Here is a 23,538-nt window from a genome sequence, read left to right as displayed (position 1 = left end):
ACATGAAAATCATACTGTGTTTTATCTCCTTTAGAGTTTGTCATCTAACATATACCATCTATAAAATGACAGCTCATTTCCTGTCATGGTCATATCCTTTTCATTGTTGGAGGAAATATGAAACATCAAGTCTTGAACTGTGGCCATATCATTAATCTTCCACTTGTTACTGGCTTTCTGACAAGGTTTGAATGTAAAGAGAAGCTGTTTAATTCAAATTTCTAAACTGTAACTATGTGAAATTAATGCAACAGTCTGGTGCTCTGGCCACAAATCCCATAAATTAAATAGAGGGCAGACCATAAATATATCCAGGCCAGCTCAACCCCTCCTCAGTAGCTTTGGAGAAGAGAGGAAAAAAGTTTTGATCAATTACTCTATTTGTATTGCTTAAATGGGGAGGCTATGCAATATTTATTTTTAGCAGAGTCTCTAAAAACAAGGGTCAAAGAGATGCCCCTAACATGGCTGCAGTTCCTGGGATGAACCCTTCAACTTGAAGTTACTATTTAAGAAGTGTTCCATCCCAATGACTCAAAGCAATATACAGTGCAACAGAAATACAACACTGAGCCCCCAAAGGTGCTATGAAGTAATCACTAACAGATAGCATTGAATATTCTTCATCCACTATACACCGAATTCATTGCATGTCACGAGTAGTAGAATTTTTTCTTCAAGGCACAAGCATGAATTTTTAGAGGAAGTGTGGCACTGTTAGGGCTCGCCTTATTTTCAGTTCCCCTCTCCTTATATCAGGAGGATCCTGCCACATGCACCCATTTCCTCATGAAACTCCTGCCATTCTCATTGCTTCCTTTTTTCCCCACATGAATGCCTCCTCCTTGTTCCACAAAACAAACCCCTCTTTCTTTAATGCCATTGCTTCTTGCTCCTGTCTTTTGTCTTTGAAGGTACCACCATGACATAGGCAAAAAGAGGTTATGTGCAAACTGTTTGCCTCTCCCTGAACATGGCTCTAGATTTAGTAGCAACTTGTTTTCCCACAATTGCTTCCATTCCACAGCTTGTTTTATAAATGCACTGACATGCCATTGAGCCCCTTTTATCTTCTTTCCCCACTTATCCTGTGGGGACATGACATTCTCTGTAATTACAGTGAAAGCCAGCCTTTCCAAAACACTATGTAATAGTGACAAGGCAAGTTCACCGACTAGCAAAGTAAAAAAGCACAGCATTAAGCAATAGATACTTACAAGAAACAGAATGCTTTTAATTCCTGAAAAAGTAGCTCATTATTAACATATGGTTCCACAACAAAAATGGAACTGAATTTAGCTTTGAGGGATTCCACACTGGTATTTAACTTCGAGCTCTAGTTTTCCACCCATCTGGGAGCTAAAATATGTTCTCTTCTTCAACATCACCCAATTCCAAGATTGAAGGTCAAGCTCTTTGTATGGCTTTTGTACCTAAATCCTTTTTGGTTCAAATTCAATTACACCTGTGCAATTCCATTGCCTTCTGTAACATGTGTGTGTGTGTTAATGGCTGAACTTGGCCCTCCAATTAGAAATGAGGTAAGAGTTTTACTGATGCTGCACAAGCCAGAATAGATACTATTTCGCTCTCCCAGAGCTGACTACAGTACTCAATAAGAGATTCTTTAATTATTGTTTGTTGCTGGAGAAGCCAAGTTTAAAAAGCAACTTCACAAAGTTGATTGGACATAAACTTTAGAAGTCTTTTTTTACAAGATACTATGTATGGTAACAGCATAGTCCAAGATGGAAAAACTGTATAGTCAGGGACTGCCAATCATCACTTGGTTGGATGCATGTTGCCAGCCTTAACTAATTCCACAGCATAACTATTTTTGTTGCTTCAAAATAGATTTCTTATTCTTGCTTATCTTAGTCCCTGTGTGCCAGTACGGATGCAATGTTAGAATATTAGGAATGTGATGTTATGAATATATGATATTAAGGAAGGTTTCAGAATTAATTTGTACCCCTTCTTGCAGAGAAATGTCTAAGAATTGGTGAAAAAAACCCAAAGTGTAAGTTATATTGAAACATTAATGTTAATGTTCCTTGCCAGATACTTGTGGGAGTTGGTGAAAGAGGATTAGACAGCTTACTACTGCCACTTTTAAGCCAAGTTCCACAGAATATTAACATGCAAGAACCTATTTGGATCTGCTAATTAAAGGTGTGACTCTGCATTTTACCATTATGTTGAAACACTTTATTGCATTTATAGGTATACAAATGTACAAAAAAGAAATATTAGAACATTTACATAATGTTATCAAAAGGGGAATGGCAAAATTACAATAGATTAAACTTTCTTGTGGCCTGATTTAGGTCAAGATTCTGATATCCTCATGCTAAATACCTTTCTTCAGAAACTGTCTTCCTGACTTGACTGGAACTACTAAACTAACTAAAGGGAGAGTAAGGTGCTATTCAACATGTCAATGGCCTTTAAATATTAGGAACAAGTGCCAACGCATTTGACACCCTTATTCTTTTCCCCCTTACAGTTCACATGTGAATTGTTTGAATTTCCCCAAGCAAATTAACACTGATGACTTCAAGACTTCACTGTATACCATAAACACAATCTTGTTTGAAGTTCTCGTGTGCCCTATATAATTCTAGTCAATGAGCATATGTGAATACAGGCACAAGTGCGTAATATTTAGTTTCAAGTGAAGTGATTTTCAGCTTAAGAAAAAAAGTGTTCTTGTTCACAGTCTTTCATGTAAGCCTATCCAGTAAGAAGCATTTTCTTGACAGGCAAAGAAAGTTTAAAGCAGATAATTTCTTTTTGCAAGGCCTTACTGTTTTGCAAGTAATTCAAGATAATTTGTTACAATATACATTTATTGGCCAGAAGACAGAGAGAAACTTATAATTGTGAAAGGTGCAGAAGGATAGTTGGGTACATTTGGGCAGGTAGACACCAAAATACAAGTGTGAAATGTTAAAATATAATATTATTAAAAGGAAATAAAGAAAATATAACAAAAGATATTTGAATTCACTGTAACATCTGGAAAAAAAGTTGTATCAATTCAAAGTAACAATAAATCACAATGTAGCAGAAAGCTGCTTAGAAATACTGTAGTTCGAATATTGTGCGTACTTTTGGTATGGCCATCTGTTCCTCAGTAGGACTAACGCAGAAAACAAAGGCCTTCAAAAGTAAGGGCTAAATTCTTCAGTTCTCAATCAAGTGAAATCAATGGGAACTGCAATCTGCAACATTTGGTCTTAAATGTCTGTCTCCTCCTGTTTTTGTCCAAACCTAAGGTGGTCAATCAGAGAAGGATTTAGGGGGAGGAAAACTTTTCAAGACCAATAAAGACAGTATCATTTTGACTCCAAAATTTTGGCTCTTACAGGAGTATTGAATAAAGAGTCTATTCACTCCTCAATATGCAGTTCTCCCAGACTATGTCTACATTGCAGAGTTATTTTAGGATATCTCTGGTCTTCTGAAATAGCTATTCCATAGCTTAAGATCAAGCCCGCTATATCAAAATATTATGGGCTCATTATTCTGATGTCTCTAAAGCTCGCTGCATGAGGATTAAGGGACATTTCGGAATAGTACTTTATTTCCAAATTTGGTGTTGTGTTGCTTATTTCAAAATACGATACACAATTTGAGCTCTGCAATGTAGATGCACCCCCCAGAGGCAAAAGACAGCCCATTAAGTCTTCATATATGAACCAGAGTGAACATTGTATTTGTTAAATAACATGAATGTATTAATAACAATCACAATATATCAATACATTTTCTTATAAAATAAGCATCTATTCACAAGGTAAATCTGTTACAACTCCAAACCTGTGTATGTGAATCTCACAAATGTTCCATTTGCACTCCAGACAAGTGTCCATTGATAGATGTTGTAAGTCACATTTGAGAGGAGATAGTTGCATTATTTTTAGCCCTGTACATAAAATTCTTCGAAAAATTTGCCATGACCATTTTCAGTCTTCCAGCATACTATATTACAATCTTAAAGTATAACAACATTAAACAGAATATTTAGTGAATAAACTAAAAAGAGTCAATTGAGTCTTAGTTTTTCAGTGTTTTCTGTGACCTGGTCAAAATTCTGGTGTTTCACAATGATGAAAGGGATGGAGAGGGGAAGGGCGGTTTATGAAGGACTACGTCTTGGGACTGAATCTGATCACGTAATTCATTTTACTGGGGTTCCACTGATGTAAAACCAGAGAGAGATCAGAATCAAGCTCCTTATGTAAAAAAGTTTAAGAAACCAATTTTAATGTTTTCTACTAATAGTTTAACAGACTGTTTCTTCAAACACATGTAGCAATGAATTGGTTAAGGATTGCATCATGTGGGCTCCAAATTTACACTTACAAAGCACCACAGAATTACATCACTACAGCAACAGAGCTGCACCCTATGCAGTCTCACTTTGGAATACAGAAAAAAAACCCATCTCATAGTACAGTACACCTACACTTATCAATTAAGCTATGAGCCTGTCATTCATTCTTTTAGATTAGGTTGTGCCAGATTGGAGCGTGTATCATTTTTTAGGCTAACACTCTAGCTTGATTACAGCCAAGCAGGATTAGGCTTCACTTGAAAAAAGATAAAATTTGCCAGTAATATTTGGCTTTTATTAGCACATAAATATGCTTAAGGCATCTCAGCCTAAGGCAAGGGGGAACCAGCCCAACCACCAAGATGAAAAGCAACCCGGTCCAAAGAGTAGCATGTCTTAAAAGCACATTTGAGTTGGTCTGTAAGAGACTGAGTAGGAGAATCACCTTTTGAAGCATGAGAAGCAACAGCAGAGGAGTGTTCGACAAGGGTGCTTCCTCCTATATTCCAAAGCTTTCCTCACCTGACATTTAGCCTCTCCTACATAGTTCTCAACTTTTTCCACATTCAGCTGAATAATGTCAAAGGTGTCAGCCTGTTGCTCCACCAGCAGTGCCACCTGCAGAAAGAGCTCATGAACTTCCCTGATCCGAGACTCCAACTTCATCAACTCTTTGTGCCGTGTCTCTATTTCATTCAAGGCTGCACGAGCCCCTCTAACATCAGATAGGAGATTCTCAGAGAAAACATCCCATTTGCCTTGCTCGATCATGTCCTCAATCTGGTTTCCTGAAACATCTTTGCCCATGATTTCCAGCTGTCTCTGGATCCGAATCTTGCAGTTCTCCCGCTGGTTCATCTCTGCCTCATTGTACTCAAACATGGCTTCCTGAAAGGCATGCATGAGGTCAACATAGTGATTCTTTGATACACGGGTTATGACAGACATTGTGCCATGTTTTGTTTCTGCATCTTCACTAAAGTCTTTCATTGTTTGGAGTTTCCTATGGATGCCTTCTCCACGAGCTTTGATGTCTTTGGCAATGCTGTTAGTATCTCGTTTGATGCTACTGAGGCGGCGCATGGAGGTAAGAAAGCGGCTATTTTGTTTACCTAGCCGCCTGACATCATCTTTCAGGTGGAGGTTGTCTGTTCTGATACTCTGGATAACTTTGTAAAGGCTTGCAAGAGCATCATCCGTCTCAAACAGGAGTGTTTCATCAGGTAAATTCTCATCATCCTCATTGTTAGGAAACTGTTGGTTATAAAGCTTGGCTAATTCATACAGGTCCCATAGCCGGTCTTTCATCCTACCTATGGACGAAGAGGGGTTGGGGAGAAGAGAAAACAAAACAAAAATGTTCTAAATAAAATATTTTTTTCAAGTTTTATGCAAGGATACTTTACACATGAAACACACCATAAAATACCAGTTCTTCAGCATCACTTTGCACAGGACACTGGATTAGAAGTACTATATACTGGTGTTTGAGTGCCCTTGTGGTAGTTACAAGGCTCATTATTTTTTCCCCTTTTTAAAATCATGCATTATTTAAAACTGTACATCCCAAAACCTGTCAATATTCAAAAACAAAACAAAAAAAAACTTTGCCATAATTCTTGCAAGCAAATAATTAAGGTTTAATAAAAAGCCTGTAGTTATTGCTGCCACATGTGTAACAGCAGTAATCTAATTGAAAATTCAAGATTTTTCTGTATCTAGATGACTTCTAGACCCTGACCCTTTACTGTATCCCTAATCCCAATGACCAGAAGCCTTAGAATTTTGCCTTTGCAGTTTGTGCCTCAGTGAAACCCATAACATGTCTGCAGAGTACAAACACATTCACAAAAAGCGTAGTGGGGAAAGGACTGGTAAAGATTGATTTGGAAAGATTTAGGCTGGGATTTTCAGAAAGGAGCAGGGCACCTAACATGTTTCTAGTACAGTAAAAACCCTAATTAAGATCAAGGCTGCATTGTGCCAGGTGCCAAACAAACACAAAATGCTACTATGCCTGGGATTTGATGTGTAAAAAGGAAGTCAAATCCCCCGGAGCCATTGATTCCCCTATGAGGGGCATGTACAATATACATACATTGCTAATGCTTAGATATATTTGCTATTTGTATAGGAGTAAGACATGATAAAGGTCAAGGCCTGTCACAGGTAATAACTTATAATAAGGAGACGAGGGGAAGTGAAACCAGTCTTCTGTTAAGTAGAGATATGGATAGATTCCACATCCTTTAAACTTGTGACCGGCTCAAGCAGGAAAGGAAAAAGGGAGGTATGGCTCGCCCATTGTTCAGCAAAAGTGAATGAATGTAACACAGCTGTAACTGCAAAGTCAGCAAGTAGGCACTGTATTTAACCTCATTTGGAAAATTAACCTGACCTATAGGAATGCTAAATGTCAAAGATGAAGTAACCTATCATGTTAAGGCACCTAAACCAGGAAGGATGTGAACCCTATAAAAACCCCTGCCTATTAGATGTTGGGGGTCGGCTCTGCTTTGAACATTGAGTTCCTTAGCCGTACCTTGGTTGCAACCAATAAACTTGAGTTGGACCCAGCCTGAAAGTGTGACTCTCTTCTTGGGGTAAATCAGACTAGCCTCCAAGGGGACGAAACCTTGCAATTTATGCAACAGATTTAAGAGTATACTTCAGCTTTCCTAACATGGAAATACTTTTTTCTAGTTTGTTCTCTCTGTTAAAGCCCAATTCTGGTGTCATTCAGAGCTCTGAACTTCTGTTAAATTCAGCGAGTATTAAATGTGGAGTGGATGCAGAACCTACCCTTTATATTTTATAGAGCTAAACAAAATCTAAAAATCAGATTATCCTAGTGGCAATCTCTTCAATTATTGAAACAATGTGTGTTTTCCCCCCAAGTTCTTGCTTCATGAGGCAGAAACTACTCACATCAAATACAAGAGATCAAATGTATTCAAGCCCTGCGGCAAGGTTTCTTTGGTACTCCAGTTTAGAAGCTAGAATAGCATAGCAGGGCCATCTAAATTCAAAGAAAAAGGTTACTGACCTATATTTACATAATACAATAAGAAAGCTCTGTCTGGTGTTCAAATGTTTTGACACCAAACTGAATTTTACTCTTACATTTTCATTTGTCCAAGAAGTGGCTATACAAGTCTTTACAAAAGGTGTTAATTACCATGGATTAATTGGCACTTCAATTACTTCAAGGTTAAAAAAAACTTAGTGGAGACATGGCCATAGGGTATAGGTGTGGAACCAGCAAAGACAGGAGTCAAAGGCTAAGTCTGAGGAGTGAAAGAGTAAGTCTACATGTGTGTTTTACTGTGCAGTAACTTTCTGGCTCAGGAATGTGAAAAAAAAACACCACACCCTCCCACCCAAGAAGGAAGCAAGTTACAACACTGTAAAGCACCAGAGTAACCCATGCTAAAGCACTGGGAGTACCAGCTCTTCACCTCATAGAGGTGGTTTACTTACAGTGCTGGGACAGCTCTCTCCTAGTGCTCCTGCTCTTGCCACACTGCTGTGCTAAAATGCAGCTATAGCTTCACTTTAAAGTTTTCAGTATAGACAAAGCCAAAAGAGCCAATTAATCATCTTTTTTGCACCGTTTTTAAAAGTTAAGGAACAAAAACAAAATCCTAATTGCAGTCCCCTCAGAGTAATTGCCCTCTTTGACACACATACCTTCAAGTTTTGTAGAACAGGCTTAACAGGAATCTTGCTAGGAATTTTAAAGTGTTTTTAAGCCACAATTCTGCAAATGCTCATGCATACGCTTAATTTTATGAACATGAATAACCCCATTTAAGACATTGGACACATGCAAGTGTTTGCAGCACTGGGGCCTTAGGGCTTGTCTCCTTGGGAAAGTTTACCAGTGATATAAATAAAAATATAGTAAAATAGCCCCAGGGTAAACACTCTTACCTTAGTGTAATAGTGGCTTTTTTGGTTTAGCTTTATTCCCTTCTAAACAATAAACTCAACCAAAAAAAAAAAAAAAAAAAAAAAAACTAAAATACATAAAATGACATTCTTTACACCAAAATGCCCATGTAGAGAATTATACCTGTATAACTATAATCAGTTTAAATTCACACTTTAGGTTAGACAAAAGATGACCCGGGAAGACAAGTCTTGAGAAGCAGAATGCTTTCCATTTTCCTACTCTTGTTTTTGCAGAGTATTGGCTTTGTAAAGGGAAACAAAGTAACGAAGGTGCATGAAGAGGGTGGAGGAAAAATAAAGTTGCTGCAAAAATGAAATGTTAACCTTGATGTTTGGAAATAATTAATGGGTTATTTTTTAGATAACTGTTTTGAGAGGAGGGGAAAAAGTATACTCAAGTGGATACAGACAAACAGCCGAGCGATGGTAGGACACGTATCATTTCAGAATGACTTGGGTCCTTTCTGGCTCAGAATGCTTCTTTTAACATCTACACAGATTGTACATTTAAGTAAGAAAACCAAACGACCAGTTATGGGTTAGTTGTACTTCTGGTCTCTTTCAAGTGTACCTGGTTTTCAGGTTTCAACCTCTAGTTAACCCCTCTCAGGGTGGAAATCTCACAGTCTTCCACTCTCACCCCAGGCCTTAGGCTGCAGTATCCACAGGGTAACTATGATCACCTCAGCAGACCTAACCTATGTTCCGTATCTGCAGCTCTGTACTCTCCAGGAGAGTGATCAGTGATAAATAAAGTGAACAAATACATGCTTACAGCAAAGATTAGTACAAAAGTATTTTAAAAGAAAAAAGATCTTCAAACAGTCTGTATGTGTATACCTTTCTGTAGATTTATTATCCCCTGGATCTGGTAAAGGGATGTTAAATTGTGGTTATCTGACTAATTGTGTAGTCCAGGGTTACTCAACTTTGGAAGCCCCGGGGCCACAATGATGCTCACAGCACATGCCAAGGGCTGCAACTTAAGAGTGGTTGCATATACATGCAAATAGTTTCTTACAAACTTATGGGCATGAAGACAAAGATAAAGCCTTAAGCCACGGCACCGGACCCAAACGTGGCCAGTGTGAGCCAGTCAGCACTTCTCAGGCTCTGCTTACAAGCCTAAGCAGCCAGCACTTTCCACAATACCCCAGTGCTCCTGGCACCTCCTCTCCTAGAAACACTGTACCTATCTGTTCCATCCAGCTGGTCCACTTGCATCTTTCAATGCTCATCCCACCTAGGAGACACTTCACTGTTGTGAAGCGTGTTCCCAGTGGAGGCCATGTTCAAAGGATCCCACCGGCAGGCCACGTGTTGAGCCCCCCATAAACCCAAACTGCATCGCAGGCTGCAAACAATCAGGGCAGCATGTTGAGTTGCCCTGGTGTAGTTGATACAATTATCAACTACATGACTAGTCAATACGGAACACTCTGCAGCGCTGCAGTAGGGATAGCTCTAGGAGTAGTGCCAGCTCGTGCTAGCTCCAGGAGCGACCCACAATGCGGCTCTGCATTTTAAATGTAGTAAGAGCTGCCAGCCCGGGCTGCTGCAAACAGCCTTGGCTTATTGCAGGCAGAGGCTGCTTTACAGCAACCTCCCCAATCCTCCCCCATCCCCCGCTACCTCCATCAGAGGCAGCGGAAGGGGGAGGCGGCACCACAGAGCCGGTGCTGGGAGCAACCGGCTTTTAAGCTGGCTCCCTCCAGCACCAGCTCTTGTTTGCTTACCCCCGCTGCCTCTCAGAGGCAGCAAGGGCGGGGGGGGGGGGGGAAGCGAATAATAGATGCTCTAGTCGACCAGCTGATAAGCTTATGCTTATTGGGTGGTCAACTACTCACTAACATCCCTAATCTGGAGAAGGCCCAAATCCTTCAAACTCCCTTCACAGAGTCTGTGTGCATGGGCCTGTTCTTCTAGACAGGACTGCCAAGTGTCTGATTTTCAAACAGAACGTCTGGTCAAAAAGAGACCCTGGCAGCTCCGGCCAGCATTGCTGACCAGATACTTAAAAGCCTGGTCAGCAGGCCTAAGGCAGGTGCCCTGTTTGCCTTGACTCCCTGTATTGACTGGCATATCCCTGTGGCTATTGGATATATTTAAGGATTAATAGCTTTATAAAAGACATCTGCAGGAAAATGTGAGCTAGCTAAATTCTTCAGAGTTGTCATTTGAATATTACCATTTCTCTCAGTTGTCACAGAAATCCAGCAAGTAATATTGATCCTAATTTTGAAGTTTTTCTAAACTACAGATAGCTATCAGTATCAAACTGTTTGTGGCAAAGTAAAATACATACTATAGTAGCAGAAATGAGCTAAAGCCTATAACCTTCCCCTCCCCCCATACACACACACACTCAGTTTTTGATCCTGTCAAGAAAGAGAATTCAGTCTTCCACAAAAAGCTTGTGGCAAATTAGGAATGGAGACATAGCATGTTGTTAGGATATTTTTTGCCTCTTTCTTCATTAAAAGAAGGTGCTCTGGGTCTGCTTATGAAGCAGAATGATTTACTCTTAAGCATTTCAAAGATGTTTATCTTTCAGTTCTCATGGTCAGGTTTACATGACACTTAACAAAATGGAAAATACAAAATAATATGAAATTGATTTGGGCACTGTTGTGAAGTACTGGTGAGAAGGAATATGAATTCAGAAAATTACCCATGGAGTACTACAGCAGTCTAAAATCCAAGATAAAAATAATTGAAAGTAAATTCTTTACTCTTAATATTATCTGCAGTTATTTAAATTGAAAGAATAAGTTAGAATCTCTAAATTATGCTTCACATGTGCAATAATTTGTTTCTTTTCTATACTTCATTCAGCTGACATGAAACACATGAACAGGGCAATTAAGACAATTTTGATGCTAATTAATTACTTTCCTTTTTCACTTCTTCAGCACAATACTAAAAAGTGTTTTGGGAACAGCTACCACAAGAGACTGTTTAACAACAAATCAAAACGAACAAAAAGAAATCCCACAGATTGCCACTGAAGTTAAAAATTAATAAAAAGTAAAATAAAAACATGTTAGAGAAATATAAATAGCTATACCCAGCTATCTCTAATAATGACAACTGACCCTAAAATATGTTCAAACTTATGCTCTTAATAGGCAGCCCAGAAAAGGAAAACAGCTTAAGTTTGGTTAGAGATTTACATTTGGCAAGAATAGCCATTATAAAACTTAAGACAGAAGGAAGCATTTCCACCTTAAAAAACAACAAACAAAATCCAATTACATTTGAATTAAAAAGATCATTCCACAGCTATGTTGAAAATACAACTGTTGCTCTAACTATGGAAGACACAAAAGTGAAAAGTGTCTAAAGGACCTCACCAATTTTCATTGTCAAAACTGGGAGAACTTTAAGAACTTCACGAACACACACACTTGCATGCACAAAACAACAAACAGTGACAAGACTATTTCCTCCCACTTCTAATCAGGGTGATGAACTGTTTTTGGAGTGGGGGTGCTGAGATGCATGTCCCTTTTACTTGTCTGCTCTTGTGCTCCTCCACCCTTGGGAATGGTGTGGTGCCAGCAATCTAGTAGGACCTCGGGGCCAACATCTGAGCCCCTGAGCAGTAGCAGGCCTGGAGACCAGGAGCCTGGGTGGCAAGGACATTGAGCCAGCAGCTGGGACTCTAGATAGCAGGGGAATGTGGCTGGGATGACTGGGGTTCCAGCACCCCCAACCTGGACTTTTACGTCCCATGCCTATATGTCTAATCGTTTTTAGATATTATTAACATAGGTAAATAAATGTGGTCACAAGATGAAGATGTTCCTTTAAGTCTGTTCTACATACTAAGGTGTGAAACTAGTGTTGAAGGTGAGCTGGTCAGTCAAAATGACATCTCCATTGTTACTTCTTAGGGGTGCAATCATAACCTGACAAAACCCACAGCTATGCTGTCTTACTGAGAGAGAAGATAGCCTGAAAGAGGTGAAAATGAACCACATTAATTTAAATCAAGGTGTCATTGATGAAACCTAATTAACTGTCATTTTAGCAGCAATATCTCCTGTATGGTTGTATATGGGAGTCCAGTGATGCAAACAAGTAAATAAGCAAGCAAACAAACAAATCTGTCACTGCAGGTCATCTAGACCATACTCAATTTCAAATATCATTAAAATATTAGGACCACTGTATATTTATAGATGATTTAGCACGCGCACACACACACACACACACACACACACACACACAACCCTGCTGTCATATTTCAAAATTTCTGCTCTTGAGCTTCTCAACAAAGTGGGTATAAATATCTTAAACACTGTTTTACCAACATATTTCCTGCAACCCTACTCTCAGAAACAACTGGACCATTTTGGCTAAAACTTTCAATGAATTCAACAAGAAGCAGGCACTTGACATGAAATTTCAGCCTGAATGGCTAATGTTTAACTAATTAAAAGCAATTCCAGCAGAGAATTTGTCCCATAGTTATCTTCCCATGACAAAATAAAACTTCTGTTTATTAATCACAACCACAAACCGTCTTCCCATGATGCACAGGAGGGTTACAAATTCTTGATGTGGTATGTGTTGCAATAGGATTGCAACTATGTGTAGCTCTTTGAAACCTCTGGTTATTGAACAGCTTGAGCAGAGTAAACTTTAAGTACAAGCAAAAGCTGCATCAGATAATCAGCAGGTTCTGAACTGATGCAATTTACAATACCCATGAAAACAAAATATTTACAATAACAGAATTCAGTGGCATTGGTGGCCTATTCACAATGCTGTCAAGTGTTCATTTCTACTATTGCTCCAGCGTTATGCATCATGATTCTTCACTAGTTATCCCACTCCAAGCAGCTTTCACTCTCCAAATTTAAAAAGACAAAAACCAAAAAACTATCTCTGTAACTACAAAGGACTAGTTTCAGTTTATGTAGCGTTGTTACTGTTTGATACAGACAGTCACCTAAACTCTGGTGTACCAAAGTAGGCCAGATCTTGGATGGTAGATAGCTCCAAAAGGTTAACTGATAACTGTAGCTTAAAAACACAAACTACCTTTATTTAAGTTTAGTGCCCTTGACTCGTGAGAAGGAAAATCTTCAATGCAAATTTTCCTCTGGGAAATCCAGTGTACTCTAGAATTGGATAATAGCTTTTAGTTCCTCAAATACTGGTGAAAATCTTATTAATAATAAAATGAATGTGGATAAAACAATAGGATATATGGAAACAATAAGGTATCAGTTGCTACCCAAGTAGATAAAATACAAACATTTGCAAGATGCATTTTGAGTCATATTACATTTTCCTTTTTCATCTGCAACTTCTTCCAAGAAGTTAAGAGCTAATGCATACAGAAATATAAAAAAGCATAAGGATGGCCATTCGATCAGACTAGTGGTCTGTTTACTCCATTATCTTGTCTGCAATAGCCCATACCTCACGTGTAAGATACAAAAAACCCTGAAGTGGACAATTATGAAGTAATCTGCCCATAGGCAGATTTTTTTTTTTTTTTTTTTAATAACCCTCTCTCAGTGCATTCCAGTAGTTTTCCCACGTTGTTTGTGAAAATTAAGTGCTGGTGGGCCTTTCACTGAATCAGATCATTTGACTGTCCAAGTATTCCTTTCTGTATGCATGCACTGTTGTTGGAGCTGTGTTGGTTCCAGAATATTAGACAGATAAGTTGGGTGAAGTAATATCTTTTATTGGACCAACGTCTGTTGGTGAGAGAGAGATAGATAAGCTGGCAGTAGATTAGAATGCAGTCAGGAGACAAGTTTCTCACTGATACATAAAATCCAAATAATGTAAGGAAAAGAAACACTGAAGTACAACTGAAAAGTTAATTTTAAAAGATGTTGATATTGATCTAGTGATTTGTTGTTCTAAAGACTTTCTGTTATGAAAGCAGTACTTGTTGTACAATAGAGTCCATTATTTTGTCTGGTGGATGTTAGTGCAATAGTGTTATACAATATTAACATGGAAAACCAATGTCTTTTACAACATGGATTTGTTAACAAGATGGCTTTCATAGGAGAATAGTGATCAGCCATCTTTTTAAATGATTCACAATGTTGATTAGGGTGCATATCATACATTTTTAAGAGTCACTATACATAGTAAATAGCTGCTGTTGAAATTAGTTCTTGAGATCACAGTAGACCCTAAATTAGAACAAATGTTTTGATATTTATGACCTCTGAATTATAAGAATAAAAGAAGATCACTAACTGTTGAATTATTTATTTAATATTTTTAGAACTTAATACTAGCAAGAAAAGGAAGGGGACGTAAGCAGGGAAACAAGGACTGCTTAGGGAAGGTATCCCAAACTTCTTAAGTAATTACAAGCCTGTCAGGTCCCAAAACATGACTTCCTGACCGTCTAGAGAAGCCATTTCTCCATCACCACCACCTTGTGGAACTATGGACTCCCATTCCTCAAATCACACATCAGTTTTTTTCTCCCTCCCCCAATCTAGCTCTGGGCAATGCTACATATACCTAGGCAAACACGCACCCTAGTAATTGGTACTCTGATGTCTGCCACTGTCTCTGAAGCTATTCTAAAGTCTCTTGCTCCTAACAGAGTAGAACATACTGACAGTGTCTAAAACCAAGAAATGCAGGATTTTATCTAATCATTTATAATTTTAAAGAGCTTTAATTATGTTATCTGCAAATGTAAAGATAAGTATCTTTGACAGAATCATTTAGAAATTACAGAATCTCATAAAACTGTATCAAAAATTAATTAATGGAATATTGCAGGTTATCTGTTTCAAGTTACAGCTAAGACTTGCTGCTCCCTTTCCTCTCTGATAGGATGAGCTCTCACTCTCTCTGCTTATCCAGCCCATACCTCAAGTTACTCTAAGTGGGTGTGTGTCCAGTTGTCAAAGTACTAGGCCAGTTCTCCTTTAAAGACTTGTACATACACAAGAATCCCATCTCTTTTCCTTTTCTTATTAACATTTAATTAAGCTTTTCAGGATAAGCTTGTTTCTCCCATAATTTATTTAAATAGCAAAGTTCTTAAATACTATGTCCCATCTCAGAGCATGATGTCATCCCAGTACAAGCGAGTTACCCAAATCTAATGCCACAGCTAATTCACTAAACATGTCCAATAGTGATAGAGAATTGTCATTCAAGCTTAAATTTGACACTTTATGTATGGGTTTAAACAAAGACTCTAATTATCTCATCCATTACAAAGATAGCTTCCCCTATTATCACCCCTATGTCATTACCTCACAGACACTAACCTTTCCCCCTCACCTCCACTCTGTTCTAAAAGTCAATTTCACATGCATTCATTTTTTGATTGTATCACTTTGGTATATATGGTCATGCCGATTTTCTTCCACATATTGATCTGAGGAAGTGGGTCTGGCCCACGAAAGCTCATCATCTAATAAACCATCTTGTTAGACTTTAAAGTGCTACATAGTTCTGTCTTTTGTTTCAACTAAATATGTCAGCCTTTAATGAGGCTTTCAACCTTTGATTGCTTTGTTGTCATGCAGTCTCAATCCTCAGGATGTCTTTGCTCTCTCTTCTTCGAAGAAGATGTATTAGTCAAACAGTAGTAAAAACAATTAACATTCAAATGGTTGGTACCACTAGCAATATGAAATGAGGCACTAACCACTTGAATGTTAATTGTCTTTGAGTGTCCTGTCTGACTAGTCCACATTTTTGTTGAAGTTTTGAATACTATCACACAGAGTAAGGTTGTATTGCACCTCCTGAGTAACACCTCTCAGGTCTTTCTATTTGTATCCTATACGGCTTATTCCATGACCCTATCTTCATATTTCCAACATAACACTTATGTTTTTGTCATCCAGATATTACTGTCTCCCTTTTTAGTACCAGGTATCTTTTGAAATGAATGAGTTTTATTGGGTCATTTATCCAGAAGACTTGGGCTAAACAGAGGTTGGGAACTGGTGTAGAGACCCATGTATATTTGATTTGTTTCCTTTTTGGATGAGTTTATATGCCAGCATTGGGCAAGAATTTGAAGTTAAAGTATTTTTATTGTTTGTATTCTAGTAGCACCAACATAATTCCCTGATAGTGAGAGTAGAAAGCCTGTTTTATTGTACCTGCCCAGCTAGGATTCAAATTTCTTCAGGACATAATGAGACCATAAATTAATTTTCCAAGCTCTTTGCACGAGAATTCTGTACTGCTTGTATATCACCACCAGGGCCAGCCCGAGGCATTCTGGCACCCTGGGCACAGGCATGTGGCACCGCCCCCGGGTGCATGGCCCATCCGCAGGCCCGCCCATGGGGAGCAGGCCTGCCCCTCTAGGGTGCACAGGCCCGCCTCCGGGGTGCACGGCCCATGCGTGGCCCGGCTACAGCTGCTGGCGCACAGCCTCGGGCCCACCCCTGGGGCACACGGCGCATGCGCAGCCCAGGCCGGCCTGGCCGTTGCCGCTGGTGCACGTGCCAGGCCATGTAGGGCCCTGTGGTCGTGGGGGAAAGGGCATTGCTGGCTGGCGCTGCGGGGATGCAGGTGGCCCGGCGCTGCGGGAGCTGGGCACGTGGCGCCTGATGGCAGCTGTAAGGGATGCTGTGCGCCCCTTACAGCTGCCATCAGGCACCCCCCATCAGTTGGCACCCTGGGCAGCTGCCCAGTTCGCCCATGCCTCTGTCTGGCCCTGATCACCACTGACCAGTTTCCAGCATCCTATGACAACCTTCTGACCTGGATTAGTAATAAGAGACCCTTGATCATCTTGGTATACAAATATGAGAAAGAAGGTGTGAGTACAGTGCTGGAAGTCACACACTGAATTGGATTATAGCTATATTTGTGTTTTGAGTGTCTTATACTAGAGCTTTGATTGAGATAAAGTTGTATTAATCCTCACTACAGGGCCCATGAAACAAAGTTTTATCTTGATATCCATTTTAGCAAGTAGGAAAAATAGAATAAAGGAGGTAAGTGAGTTGATGGGAATCACAGAAATAATAAATTATGCAAATTATACAGTAACTCTTACATACATGCATACCATTAATGCAGGCAGTAAGACGCATCTATTCATGAATTTCTGAGCAACTACTATACTTCTTAGGCATCATTATGAGTCACAAGGTAATAATACTCAACACACACACAAACCAGTGAGCATACTGTAATTTTCAAGGCATTGCAGCAACAGCATATGTTCAAAGCATTGCAGTAACATGATCTAATCACCACGACATCCCTGTATAGAAGATAGGGTTGAGTGACCAAAAAGAAAATAGGGAGGGTCTGAACCCCAGAGAATAAGCAATTGAATCAACCATTTGTATATAGCAGTGTTTCTCAAATGGTGTTCCGCGGAACCCCAGGGTTCTGCAAAGTGAAAATAAGAGTTCTGTGAGAAAATTCCATTACAATAACATTTTATGATTTAAAATATTAATAATTAATATGTAAGCATTTATAAAATGTATCCTGTTTGCCACAATAAGTGTCCCTGTGAAATACCAGCATAGCCAGAGAGTGGGGACCATGATGCCACTACTCAGTGCTGCACGCACAGTCAGTCAGTGGTGCTATCGCCTGTTATATACCACCGTGAATCCCTGTACTCGCTCTCAGGAAGCGTGGATCACATGAGTGGCTGAATACGAATATATTAGCACCGTGTCGGACAAAGTCAAAGCTTCAGCTGTCAAACCAATTGCTTATATGGGAGTGCGCAGGCAGTGCTCTTACAAACACTTTTTCTTCAGTACAGTCGTGTAATTTCTTGTAATTAAAAATTTAACCATAACTATAAATTGACTATGATAGATTAACCTACATATCTACAATACATAGCAATAATACTTGTATATGGAGCTGAAAAAGTAGACCACAAATAAGACTGTTATTAGTGGATCCACAAAAAATGTTTGAGTTTAAAAGGGTTCTGTGGCCAAATAAAATTGGGAAACACTGGTATATAGTGTTACTATGCATAAAAAATATAAAGTAAAATCATTTATGAAATCTTGTAATATCCTGAGCCCGATGGTCATCAGTACATACACACACAAGTTATTAAAAATTCATGCATTGTGTGCAGAAAATAAACTATAGCGCTACTACTAAAACATCATCTCACAACAGTCTGATGAGGCAATTCCCCAGGAGGACACTTCATAGACTAGGTGCTTACACAAAAATAGCTCTCAGAATCGACACTATCCAGCCAGTAAGAGACAACGGTGAATCACTAAAATTAATAGGAGAATACTAAAACTATCTGAACCCTTGAAAATAAAATCCCAGTATGGGAAACACCCCAGCTATGTGTAACCATGATTACCACACTATGAGAAAAAGGGAAGGGAGGGAGGAAAAAACTGCAAACCCTGTTAAAAGAGAAAGTATTTGAAGTGAAGGCTATCCAGAAACCAAAGGCCAGCATTGAAGTGTGATGCTGTCTGGGAATCACTGGATCCCATCTAACAGAGGGCATGCTGGAAAACTATTTAGTGGAAATAATTATTTGTATTAGAAAAGGGAATAAAGTAGAATAAAGCCTGGGATTACATATTTGTTTATTTTCTATATAATTTGTATGCATTTGCTTCTCATTACTACTTCATCTCTGGATCCAAACGTTTTCTATTAAATAAACTTTGTTTATTTTTCACTGAAGCAGATTTCTGTTGCGCAAAATGTGTGGAGTGTCTATACCAAAGTGAAATAATAACTAGGGGCAGGCTCCATGTCTTTGGTGATGAACCAGAGGGGAAGTGTCTGATAGTCTACAATGCATTATATGCTCTTCTAGAGCAAATTTTTTTTGAAAAGTAAACTAATTTGAAGCAGAGGGTTGATCTTGCACTCTAATTCATTTTAGTCCAACCATGTGAAAGACCCACAGTTCCCCTGCCCTCTCTTGCAATTTGAGTTACAACTGAAAGTTACCACCATAAGGAAGTTAAGCTCCACCTCATCTTGTACTTTTAAAGAAGCAGCTTGTAATCTGTTTTATATATGACAAGTGGTCACAGTTGTGTGAAGACAAGTCAAAGAATAAAATCAGCAACACTAATATGATCAACCTGCCCAAGAAAGTTTTTCCTGCATAGCCATGTTGACAATGGTGCAAAAGCATAACTAGGAATATTCTGGTATATGGTGCTTATAGTAATCTTTCCTGATCAAACATATAAACACCCTTTGACCTTATTTTTTGTTTGTATTTACAAATTCACTTCTAACCCACACAAATCAGTATCCTAAAACATTCCATAGTGCTGTTATTAGATCTATTAGCAGTCATTGATCCTATGGATAATGAGGTTCTGATTTGTAGGAGTATATGAGGCTACCCTTGGGCAATTTTTGTTTGTTGCTACCCTCTGGAATCTCTCAGGAAGAAAATGTTGGGCACCTGCCTGTTCTAGATGTATGAGATTTAGCAACAAGAAAAAGCAGGTGTGAGTTTATTACAAAAAATTCATAAATTGAAGAGCTGATCAGATTCCCAGATGATTTCAGACAATCAAATATTGGAGACCAAAGCCGCTTCCCCCACATTTGTATGTGGTCTCAAGTTGCAAACGTCTCTCTCAAATACAAATATTTAGTGAAATACTCCAGAATTAGTGGTACTGGTTGAGATGTTTGGAATCATCCTGCAAAATGTTATCTTTTCACTTAAGAAAGGGAAAACAATTCAGCAATTGCTAATGGAAATATTTACATTTTTTGGGGTAACCCATTATTAAAAAAAGTTTAAAAATATTGAAGTTGAGGAAAGCAGAGATTGCATTATTTTAATATCTGAAATTATGTCTGATTTAAAGTTGTAGTGAATTTAAGCATATAAATTACCAGATTGCCACTCTTCCCTGGTAAAGAAAAAAAATGGCTTTAAATCTTAAATCCTGCCTGCAGCATGGAAACCCTATTTATGCTGCTCCAACAACATAAATCCATGGAGAATTCATCTTGCTTTCTCCATCACCTCCCCACAATGAGTCAGGTACAACACATGTATGTGCCTGACTATAGTTGTAATAAACTATAATATTATCCCAACTCTACACTATTTTTGTCCCATAATCATGCAAAGAAACTAGTAACTTTGACTAGAGCTAAATCAGTGTTACATTTCTGTCAAATAGAAGTCCACACCTTCTCACATTCCCCCTCCAGACATAAAAATATTTGTATACTGCTGGAAAATCTAGACCTATAATAACTTAACAGCTTATTAGCTACCATTAAAAGTATAGCAGTAAACCTAACCCAATGACATGATTAACCTTCGTGAGAGGGTGGTATGCATGCGATTTTATGTTACTGTGTTGCAGTTAATTTGCAATAATTAGAAGCTACTATTACCACCGAAAATAAACTGAAACATTTGGCACATACACCATCTTCTCCTGGGTAATCTCACACTTCTATTATTAATAGAAACCTAACCCTAATAACACTTGCTATTTTACCATTTTAGTCTAAAGGGAAAAAACAAAACAGAGACCAGCTGGCTAAATCCATTGTTTGGTTCATAAACAAACCTACCCTATTCAATAGGGTCACTCAATAAGCTGTGAACAGTAGCTACTCCTCTCAAGCCTTAAGTAGAAGCAGAGTAACAATTATTCATGGGTATGGGGGGCACCATAAGAGAGTATATAAAAGTTCAGCCTCAGCTTCTCTGAATAATCAGAATATTATCTTCACAATTGCATAGCCCTTTGAAACTTTAAAGTTCTAAGCAACATTATCAGAAAACCATGCCACTGTTTAAGTTCTCACATTGTGCAATTATGTTTAAAGCCACTGATTTTCCTTTGTGTGTGTTTGTTTCTAAACACTTAAAAAAAAGGACACCTCAAACTTCAAGAATAGGAACAGGAAGCTTAACTTACTATTTTCAGGCCAGTCTTCTGGTCACTTCCTGTCCCACTATCATACAATTTGTAGTATATACATGCTAAGCAATTAGTAAGAAGTACCAGAGAAAGCTAACTAGTTCAGTCACTTATGAACCATGGATCATTCTGGGGTGGTTAAGGAGAATAAAATGACATATTCTGGATATAACGCCTATTATACATATTGCCTGGTTTTGGAATAGAATAGGAGGCCAGAACTGCTAATTAAGTTATCATTTGTTAGGTTACATAGACAGGGAGATCCTGATTTTGTTCTTCTTAGTGACAAGATTAAGAAATTACAGCTGAATACATTAAAAAAAAGATTCTAAATGGCTTTCAGCCAGATATAAACTCACCGAGCACCTTCTACACTTGTTGCTTTATTGAGAAACAGACAACAGGGCTATGTGGAAGCACACCCAGCCTTCCAAGTTCCAACGCTAGCGAGTCACTACTATACAACAGCATTGTTCTCGCCTTTGCTTCTGTTGGAAAGGTCAGTGGCACTTTACCTGTGGCTCGATCACTTCCCAGAGATAGATGGAGAGGAGTCAGCTTCAATGTTTCCGTGGAGGTGTGGTTTCCAAACGTGCCACAATCTGAAGGAAACCTGAACTTGTCTAGTGTCTTACTGGCTGATGATGTTCCCAATTAAAACAACCACTTGTTATTTATTACAAAAGGGAAACTCTGCCCCCACAAAGGCACCCCACGTCCCCTTCCTTTAGTCCACTGCCACCCCTCCACCCGGCTCGGCAGCTAGCGCATCGCCTTAGTCCGATCTGGCAAAGTTCAGAGGCTGCAACTTCCCCCGAAGCGAGAGGCTCAGCTCACACCCACCCCACGCAGCCGAGAGAAGAGCGAGCTCTCCGCAGCAGGCTGAGAGACAGCAGCAAGACTCGGGGCTCCCGGGAGCGGCCGACAGCGGGGGCTTGGCGCTAAGAGCAGCGCACCCCGCCACCCCCAAGGGGACGCTGGCCAGGCAGGCTCGCGGTCCGGGCGGGCTGAACTCACCGCTCCAGGAAGATGGGCGAGGAGCTGAGTCCCCGCCGCTCGCTCCGCTCACGTCCTTCGGCTCAACGCGCCGCTGCCTCCGAGGAACCTGACAAGCCGGGTTGGGGCGCAGGTCGTTCCCCGGGGCCCTTGCGCGCCCCGCCCCGCCCCGGCTCCTCCCCCGTCCTGGCCCATTGGCCGCGGGCGGAGGCTGCGGCGGTGACCGGGCGCGCGGGATGCAGCGCTGCGGGGCACTGGGGAGGCGGCTAAGGGGGTTTCCAGGGCCCGGGCTGGGAACTAGGGGGGAGGGGGGCTCCAAGCGGCCGCCTCGGCGCAGTGGGGAAGCCCGGCGCTCAGCAGGTGGAGTGGGGGCCGGGGCTCTCCCAGGGTGTGCTGCAGAGCCGTGGATGACTTGGGGAGCGACTGGTACATCCCCCTCCTACTCTCCCCCGCAGGCTTGTTTCAGGCAGTGGCTGGCGGTGGGTCACTTCCGAGAACAGGCGGGGGGGGCTTTCCCCAGCTGCTAGGAAATGTGGGTGGTTCTGGTTGTAGCCAGCAGCTGGGCCTGCCATTGCCTAGTGACGGCTCCTTCCTTGCTCCCCTCTTGCGGCTGCAGAGGCCTTTTGCCAGCTGCGCAGGGGGCCAACAAACCCTGACTCGACTGGCTTGGCTCTTCTAACCCTCCTTTGTGCTAATGAGGCTAGAGCAGGCTGGGGAGCTGACTAAGGGGGGTACAGAGCAGAGGTATGGGTGAGGGACGGAAAGGGGAGAGGAGCCTCAGAGCAGAGAAGTAGCAGGTGAGTGTCAGGAGGCAGGAAGCAGTGAGAGGGAGAAGAGTAAAGTTACAGACAGTGAAGAGGAACCAGAATTCCTGGGAACCTGACTGGGTGGAGGCTATCTGATCTAGGGATGTTAGATAGTGGGTAATAGAATAGTCAACTAACCACGGGAATTCTTAGCAGTTAATTGACTAGTCTATAGTCCCCAGGGGCAGGGCCGCAGTCGGTGCTTTCCACCTCCACTCCCAGGAAGCCTCCTGCCACCCCACGCTACTTCCTATATATCAGAAGCAGCAGCGTGGGGTGCCAGGCAGGAGCTGGTCTGTGAGGGGAGCCTGTTTGAAAATCAGCTCCCCTTGCAGACCATCTACCTGCTGCCCTGCGATGCTGCCTCTGATACAGAGGTAGCAGTGTGGGGTGGCCGCAGCCCCTGTATGCGGAGGGTCTGAACTCCCATGGACAGAGGCTGCTGCGGGAGCAGTGGGGCAGTGGAGGCTGCTCTGGCATCAGTCCTTGTTCACGGGGGTCCAAGCTGCTCATGGAGAGAGTGTCTGCCTGTGATGAGCTCAGA

The 23,538-nt window shown here is 40.5% G+C and overlaps 1 protein-coding gene across 6 annotated transcripts; it reads right to left on the bottom strand.

The window, feature by feature from the left end:
* Nucleotides 1-2,185: 2,185 nt before the first annotated feature.
* Nucleotides 2,186-22,650, bottom strand: STX11 (syntaxin 11). 6 transcript variants are annotated; one of them, XM_075924347.2, is made up of 4 exons: nucleotides 22,210-22,650; nucleotides 21,708-21,794; nucleotides 4,785-5,652; nucleotides 2,186-3,273 (listed from the first exon to the last, which is right to left on the bottom strand). In XM_075924347.2, exons 3-4 carry the CDS (start codon nucleotides 5,645-5,647, stop codon nucleotides 3,240-3,242), a joined length of 897 nt encoding a protein of 298 aa, XP_075780462.2. In that variant the 5' UTR covers nucleotides 5,648-5,652; nucleotides 21,708-21,794; nucleotides 22,210-22,650; the 3' UTR covers nucleotides 2,186-3,239. The 6 variants fall into 6 exon arrangements, with proteins under 6 accessions (XP_075780462.2, XP_089633413.1, XP_075780461.2 ...); XM_089777287.1 differs by lacking the exon at nucleotides 21,708-21,794 and adding an exon at nucleotides 7,268-7,358; XM_075924346.2 differs by lacking the exon at nucleotides 21,708-21,794 and having other exon boundaries at nucleotides 22,210-22,643.
* Between the last annotated feature and the right edge of the window lie 888 nt (nucleotides 22,651-23,538).

The sequence above is a fragment of the Pelodiscus sinensis genome, chromosome 3, assembly GCF_052426305.1.
Source record: "Pelodiscus sinensis isolate ZL-2025 chromosome 3, ASM5242630v1, whole genome shotgun sequence".
Taxonomy (NCBI): domain Eukaryota; kingdom Metazoa; phylum Chordata; order Testudines; family Trionychidae; genus Pelodiscus; species Pelodiscus sinensis.
The sequence above is the reverse complement of the archived record's forward strand: the minus strand, read 5'-3'. Positions and strand labels throughout refer to the sequence as shown.